This window comes from Strix aluco, chromosome Z (assembly GCF_031877795.1).
Source record: "Strix aluco isolate bStrAlu1 chromosome Z, bStrAlu1.hap1, whole genome shotgun sequence".
In the NCBI taxonomy this organism is placed as follows: domain Eukaryota; kingdom Metazoa; phylum Chordata; class Aves; order Strigiformes; family Strigidae; genus Strix; species Strix aluco.
This window is the reverse complement of record NC_133971.1, coordinates 82,490,353-82,497,974: the sequence shown is the minus strand read 5'-3', so window position 1 is coordinate 82,497,974 and position 7,622 is coordinate 82,490,353. Positions and strand designations below refer to the sequence as shown.

General features: G+C 39.4%; 1 protein-coding gene across 2 annotated transcripts; it reads right to left on the bottom strand.

Annotated features, from left to right (window-relative positions):
- Nucleotides 1-2,151: 2,151 nt before the first annotated feature.
- GPX8 (glutathione peroxidase 8 (putative)) lies at nucleotides 2,152-6,502 on the bottom strand. Of its 2 annotated transcripts, XM_074812514.1 has the most exons (3): nucleotides 6,296-6,502; nucleotides 5,418-5,679; nucleotides 2,152-2,955 (listed from the first exon to the last, which is right to left on the bottom strand). In XM_074812514.1, exons 1-3 carry the CDS (start codon nucleotides 6,500-6,502, stop codon nucleotides 2,792-2,794), a joined length of 633 nt encoding a protein of 210 aa, XP_074668615.1. In that variant the 3' UTR covers nucleotides 2,152-2,791. The 2 variants fall into 2 exon arrangements, with proteins under 2 accessions (XP_074668615.1, XP_074668616.1); XM_074812515.1 differs by lacking the exon at nucleotides 5,418-5,679 and having other exon boundaries at nucleotides 2,776-2,955.
- Nucleotides 6,503-7,622: the final 1,120 nt, after the last annotated feature.

The following is a 7,622-nucleotide window of genomic DNA, read 5'->3' as shown; positions in this document are numbered from 1 at the left end:
TGGATGTTTATGCAAATATGTATTCATATTACTTTGTTGGCTTTTGACTATAGATAAGTGTGTGTTTGTATAATAGTGTTCTAACTTTCATTTTATTTATTCACCTTTCCAAGTCTGTGTAGATTTCACAGTTAAAGATGCTTTGTTTTTACCCTGGATAACTGGCAACTTGGTTTTAAGAAAGAAATGATTAGTTTATCAATGATCTGCCCTAAATATTATATTGGAAGAGCTGGTATGTCTCAAGAAGAATTAGTAATACAAACGTACTGAATTTCTGGAGAAATGTTAATTAACAGTAACTTTTGAAAAACTTAAACTCTGTGTAGATTCAGGATAGAATTGTACCTACATTCAAATTTCTACAGAAGGTGGTTGTAATGGATTGTAACCAAATGGTGAAGTAAGAAATTCAATGATCATTTTCTCAGGCTAAACCTTCTTTTTCTAGGAATCCGCAGTAATTTGCGAAGCAGCGAGTTAAATAATTCTGTCCTCCCATTTGCTAATATTCCATGCTATTTCTGCATACCAGGAAAGATATTTGATCTTAATGCTGGCACTGATTTATTTAAGATTACAGTGTATCCTGTGAAAAACAGAATATGAGCTTTCGTGGGTGAATCACAAGCAAGGTGTGCACACTCCCTTCCCTCCTGATCTCTTCCAATCTAGAAAATGATACTGCACTATTTATCTTTCAAAGGGTATTTAAAGAACTTGAGTGAAATTTCCCATATGCTGAGTGACTCTCAGGCAATATCAGGACTAAAATAGATTTTTTTTTTTTTCAGGTATTCCACTAACAGCACCCAACACTTCTTTATACCTAGCTTTTTTTTTAAGTGATAACAAAAAGCAGGGAACTATAATAGTGCACATAAATAGATATGCATGTTTTAGTCACGTACATTTTAAAGTAGAGATACCATTTATGGGAAAAGCATTGTGTCCTGCCACTTAGTTCCATGGAATTTAGGCTGCTTCCAGTGAGGGGAGAGAATCCATATCTCAATTTTCTTTCTCTCCATCAAAGCAGCAGGGACATGTGACAAAAGTCACCTGACATGTTCTGCTAAATGCTCCCAAGGCTGGAACTGTACATGCACAGAAGTGGAGTGAAACACAGGACCTCAACATAAGAACAGGAACTGTCTTGATGGATTGGATGTGGAATCTTGTGGGCTAATGGCAAACACCTCAGACTGGTCTAAAACACCAGCAGTAGGCACATCTGGACTAACTAGACCCCTACATAGGCCTTAACTGATCTCTGAAAGCTAGAGTGGCTAAAATTGTCATGTATAAGGTTTGACTTTCCTTCCAAAATTATGGTTGTTATTATTGAGAGTGACTTTGTTTAATCTTCCACATCAGTACCATTACTCAGTCTTTTAAATATGTCCTTATCCTTCAGGGGTTTTCTGTGAAATTATCAATTAATTCCATAGATGAATGAAAATATACTTGTATTTTTAGAAAATTGATTTTGAATTTCTCACCTTCTTAATACAGTTAAGTGGCTATCTTTATTGGAAAACGTTTCAAAGTGCTTCAGCTATTTTCAGTCAGTGTTAGTCCTACAGGAGAACAGCACTAATGCTACCAGTCCTTTTTCATACAGAAAACTCTTCTGAGACATTGTTTTCTCTTGTTTCTATTCTCTCAGCCCTCCTTTAGGATTTGGAGAGCTGGAATAAGTTCCTTATTCCCATTTACTGTTTCCTTTCATCAAACAGATAAAACACTTGGCAGTTTGAAATAGAACAGTGGAACAGAACTGGCGATGGGTTTGCAGTTACATACAGGACTGGGGAGATTGCAGGGTGAGAAGAGTGGGGCTTGAGGCATGAACTTTCATCCCCTTCTTCCACCTTTACTTGAAGACTGTTTTATTCTAAAGATGTGAGGTGGATGACTGGGGAACATTGTTTTGGACTGTCTCAGAAATACGTCTGTTAGAGTGCTAAGCTGTTGATTTTTGTTGCCCCTTGAATCCTTCTGTAAGCAACCGTGTATAGTGACACAGGCCCTACCTTCATTCAGGTCAGAAGACTGGGAATCCAGCAGGAGATGAGCCCACAGCTGAGGCACTGTATTGCAGCGCAAATGTGTGGAGAAGGCTAAAGAGGTTAAAGGTGTTGCTGTAAAGGTGAAACGTAAAATCAAAACACAAAGCAGGCAAGGAAACATTTTTGCAGTTTTTTTCTTTTAATAATTTTATTTTCTATGTACATTTTTTTACAACTAAGTTGACAGCTTCACAATTCAGTAATCTTCCTCGAGAAGATATTGCAAAGCTGGTATCTTAGTTGGATTTGTCTCTAAAAGCCCTGCTATGATGCCTCTGGGTCCCAGGCCTTTCAGTCAGGGCAGTTATATGTTAATGGAATATCAAAATCTATTTGTTACTGGTAGATGGGAAACAAAACTCTTCTGTGCAAATACTGAGTAATTTATCAACAAATCCTCTTATTTTTAGCTATCTTCCTCCTGGTGACGATTGTAGGTAGCTATTGTCAGCAGTTTAAAGAAACATTCAGAAACTTTATGCATGTTGAAGGTCCATCCCTGCAAGGTACTGAGTGCCTTGCCATTCTCAGTAACCTCAGTAGTTCACAAGGCTGTTGCAGGAGCCAATCCAACACTAATAGACATAGTGGAGCTGAAAATACTAACACTGAAGAGAAGTAAAATCACCTGATGGTTTAGCTTCTAGCAGCATTTCCCAGGAATGTAGTAAGGCTGTGTACCCATGCTGTTGAATGGATTCACTGCGTGAATGGCTTTTTCAGAGGTCTTCTCTTTTTTTCATGATAATCTGCCTGATTAATGATGCTACTTCTGGCTTGATACTTTCTATGGGCTCTTCAGGTCTCCAGAATTTCACAACTTTACCCTCAGGGCTGACAAGGTACTTCCAGAAATTCCATCGAGGCTCTTTCTTTGATGAATCTGTAAGAATGGCATCAGATCATTTTGGTGACTTATCCTTGTAATTGCTTCATTACCTTGCAGTGATTCTTCAACTATTTATGTTGAAGTAGTCCCACCTTGTTCTTTGCTAGTAGTCTGAAATGTGGTTAAGTGAAACTGTTCAAGAGTTCCTACTTTTACTATACTCTGCTTCCTAGGGAGGAGGATATGAGGGCTGCATACTTACTTGGGGAATCCCCAGTTTTATGTTGGTTTAGGGGAAGTGAAATAGGAGCAGGAAGTCATTACTGGTGATGACTTAATTCAGCTCCTTTCATCCCATGAGGCAAAACCGTACTGGTATCTTTGCTATCATGAATACCTGGCAAGATATTTTTTGAGATCAAGGGGCTATCAGGTTCTTAGAGGAGGCAGAAGCAGTTTCTTGACTCTGGCTTTGTCCATGGAGAGTCTTACAGGTTTAGAGGGAAATCTCTTTTTGAGAGAAGACCTAGAAGAAAACTCCAGGAAATTTTGACTGGGGAGCAGTGCTGAACCCTACACTGATTCTTGATTCAAAATTCACTTGATTCAAAATTCAACGGGTTAAATTTTGCCATTGGACTACACTTGTAATGTCATGACTCTAAGGGGACACCATGGCAAGCAAACGGGTATGGTAAAGCTCATGTCATGGAGGCTCTGGCCCAGCTAGTAGTTATGTCTTTGCTGAGTTGTTGAATCTAGGATCAGTCCTGAAGTAACATAACCCCATCTCTGAATATTCTTCCAGTGTTCATCAGTGCATATGAGTAACTCATACAAAGTGCTAACACGTAGGAAGCTGGACATTATTTGAGGAGAGGCAAGGGCACAAACCTTGCACTGGTCTAACAAAATGCCTTATTGCTATGAACAAGGAGCAGCTGTGTAAAGGCCTTGGCACCATGTTTGCGCTACCAGTGGATTCTTTTTGAGCTAGACTATCTGACAGTGCTGGACAAATTGTAGCTAGCAGTCACAGTTACTAAGGGCTGTAGCACGAGGGTGTTCAACCTTCTGATTGTCAAGACAGCTACGTGAAGAAAACAGGTGCTGCTTTAATTTAATTTGTACAGTAATTATGTGAAGCAGAGGAATGCAAGAAAAGACAGACCTTGTTTCAGAATATTTAAGTACCAGAGCATCTTTCTCCTTGTGGATGAACAGCATGTCAAATAAGAACTGAGAATATGGCTGTTCTGCTTCTGTATAGGTATTAATGTCTGATACTGATTGCACTGGTAGTTAGAATCTAGATTCATCCCACCCAGCTGGAGCCTGTGTGCTCTAGTCTCCTCTATAATGAACTGAGAGTCACCTCCAGAGTGCATTCAATAATTTCACTGGACATGAGGCAACTCAGAGCAGTGAGGCTTTACCTGATGTCTTTGGTGGCATGCATAAGGGGAGGTAGGAAGACAGTTACAGTGACAATGGTGACCACTTAAATAACTCCTAAATGATAATAATTTTCCAGTACAAGAGGTATCACAGAGGATATGGCAAGAAGCAACAGACTTAGGTGGTGAAAGAAAGATTTCATTTAGATGTTGAAATAGCTTTCTGACAAGAGGGGCTGTAAAGAACTGGAGTAGAGTGAGAGGTTTTGGAATCTCTCCTACAGTAATCCTGTCTTGGGGCAGGGAGATGGAATACAGGTTTAGGCCTTCTACCTTATTTGCTAGTTAAAATGATGTGATAGAGAAGGGTTATGTTCTAAATATTCTGTCTTTCATATGTCAGTGTTTAGTATGGGTCAAAGGCCCGGCCAAAGCTCTGCAAAATTCAGAGAGGCTTTTCAAGTTAGCTTTGGGTCTCTGAGCTCTTTGGTCAGCTGAAGAGAGTTTCATTTTGCTTGTGAGAGTATGGAGCTGTAAGTCAGTAAATGCTTACTGTAACAGGAGTATTTGTGCACAGGCTGGGCCTGAAGTTCACAAGTCAAATTAATGCAAATCAGTGATTATATATAACTACAGTGTATATATAATCCTGCTTTACAAATACAGTTTACATAAAGGTGGATATATGACTGTGCTAAAAAAGGAATCTTCTCATCTGCATGTGTTTATGTAAAATCTTCCAGTAATTATACGACCCTCCATAGTTATACTTTTGTCCATAAGTAAAGGTGGTTTTCAACAACAGTCACATAATTTGAAATGGGATTTTGTAGGTTGGAATCTTTACACTCAAGTTTTTACATCCACAAAATGGGTGTTTCTAGCTGGGCTGGTCACAGAAGGCTGATTTTATAACTGGGGAGGAGAAACAGATGCTTTCAGGGTACAACTCTTAAGACCAAATTTTTAATGTCCACATTGAAACAAGATAAATTGTATGCTGAGTGCCTGTTTCTCTCCATGGACTATGAAGACTATGATGTTTCCTCACAAACAGACTGAAATTTAGGGAGAACACCGTGATTACAGGCAGCTTGATATAGAAAACAAAACAGTTACCTATTAGAAATTTAAAGGCGGGCTCTGCTTCTGATCCTAGGATCTTGATTTTGTGGAAGACAGGGAAGGTTACTCCATAGTTTCCTTTAGCAAAAGATTCTATTTCCTGGCTTGAGCTAGGCTCTGATTCTCCGAACTGGTTGCAGGGAAAAGCCAGCACAGTGAAGTGGGAGGGACCAAACTCTCTGTGTAGTTCTTGCAGTGCGATGTAATTTTTGTCTGTGTGTTGGCAGTAACTGGCCACGTTTACAACCAAAGTTGCCTTCAGAGAAATAATGTTATAATAGTAAGAAAAAAACCTAGAGATGACATAGAGATTACAATTAAGTCTTAAAATGGCATTTCCCACTACCACAATCGTTCCTGCCAGAAGGCCAAATTTAGTTTGTCTGATCATAATTTCATTAAACAGGTAAGGATCATAGCAGCATAAGATATTTACTTGCAGACAACCTGTTTTAAAAATCCAGTAAATGACTAAACTTCAACTTATGGCTTTGTTTAAATATAAGCATGTAAAAAAGCAGGTATTTAGGACAGGCAGTAAAATCATATTTATTAGATCAACTTCCAGAATTCAACAAAACATGCTACCATTCTTAACTAAGATTAAAATGCAGAAATTATATTGTTAGGCTATATTGATTTATAATAAGGAATATGGAAAAACATATTTTTTGATTTATTAGATCAAATACTTAATTCCTGGAGCAGGCCTCGATAAAATAAATGTCTCTCCAGCTTACTGTTTGAAGAACAGAAATTTAGGACAAATCTCAGCCGAAAATTCCCATAAACAACCTTTTTGTTTACCTACAAATGGACACCCGTTTATCAGTAAAGATTCAAGACAAAGATGTAATGCAGTTGTAACTTACTTTCCCTCTGTACTTCTCCAAGGAAACGATCCTTCCTCGTGAATCCTTGACTTCAAAAGAATAAAAATCTTTGATTTTAGGTTTAAAAAATCTGAGTTGCAGCAGGCAGAGAATGGCGGTACACAAAACCATTGACAGAAAGACAACAAAGATCCTGGCTTTGGGCACTGAGTATTTCAGAGGATAAGTAGTTGTGAGAGGCTCCATTTTCGAAATCTTTGGAGAGGAGCCTGGGCAGGCCTGGAATGTGAAGGAGGAGCTGAAATACGAAACTCAGACTTGAAAGAACAAGCTGCTCATTTTGTCCCTGTTGCAGAAGTGACTGTTTCATGTCACAGTGCATCTGCTGGGCTTCAGAGCTCTTGAGTAAAGTACAGAAATCTCTCCCGGGGGAAAAAATGAAAATAAATTAATGAAATGTGTGTTCCCATCGCCTAAGGATGCTGAGTGTTCTGTTAAACTGACCTGTGTGGGATACTCCAGTGTTTGTCTGTACGTTGTCTTGAGAGCTGCTGGGGCCTCTTGCGGGTCTGTAGCACAGCTCTAGCACAGACCCTGGGCCCCTCAGTTGTCCCTGACAGAGTTGTTCAGCAGCAGTCTGCTATCAGACAGTCCTGGAGAAGCAGTTTAGGGGCCAGCTCTTCAGGTAGAAGGAAGGGCAGTGTGACTGAAACCACCGTGTTCACAGCCTCAGTCCTGCCTGTTACCTGCTGCTGTGGGATCACAGGCAACTTTGGTTGTAAAACTCTTTTACAGCACACGGGGCAGAGAAGATCTCCTTGCTTATAGGCTGGCATAAAGGAAGATAATAAATTTTTTTTGGTAATGGCAGGAGGGGCTGATGATGGAAAATGGGTTGCTTTTTTTTATTGCTACTGGCTAACTGGCAACTAGTTGTGCTGTGATGAGAAGATGGAAGATCTGCATAAGAGAAGAATGAGTTAGCTGAGAATCTCAGATATAAGCCAGGCAGCTGCAGGGGTGTTTTGCTGAGGCTGTTGTGAAAGACACTGAACTTTAGAGTCGCACAATTCTGGTGTCTTATTTGTCTTCATTTTATTGTTTTATATTTTAAAGATGTTTGCCTGTAGTTCTTGGTTTCTGAAGATACCTCAACATGTAGTGGTTAAAACTCAGTTACGGTAAAAACAATTTTCTCTGTCATTCTTCATGTCTTCCCTTGCTCAGTTCATCCCTCTTTGTTTCTGTCCATTTTCTATTCCCTCCCTTCCTTTCAGCTCTCAGGATTTTGTTTTGTCTTGCTCACATTTCTGTTCTTCGGCTTGTCTAAGCTATTACTTATCTTTCAGACCATGTTGCTTGTCAG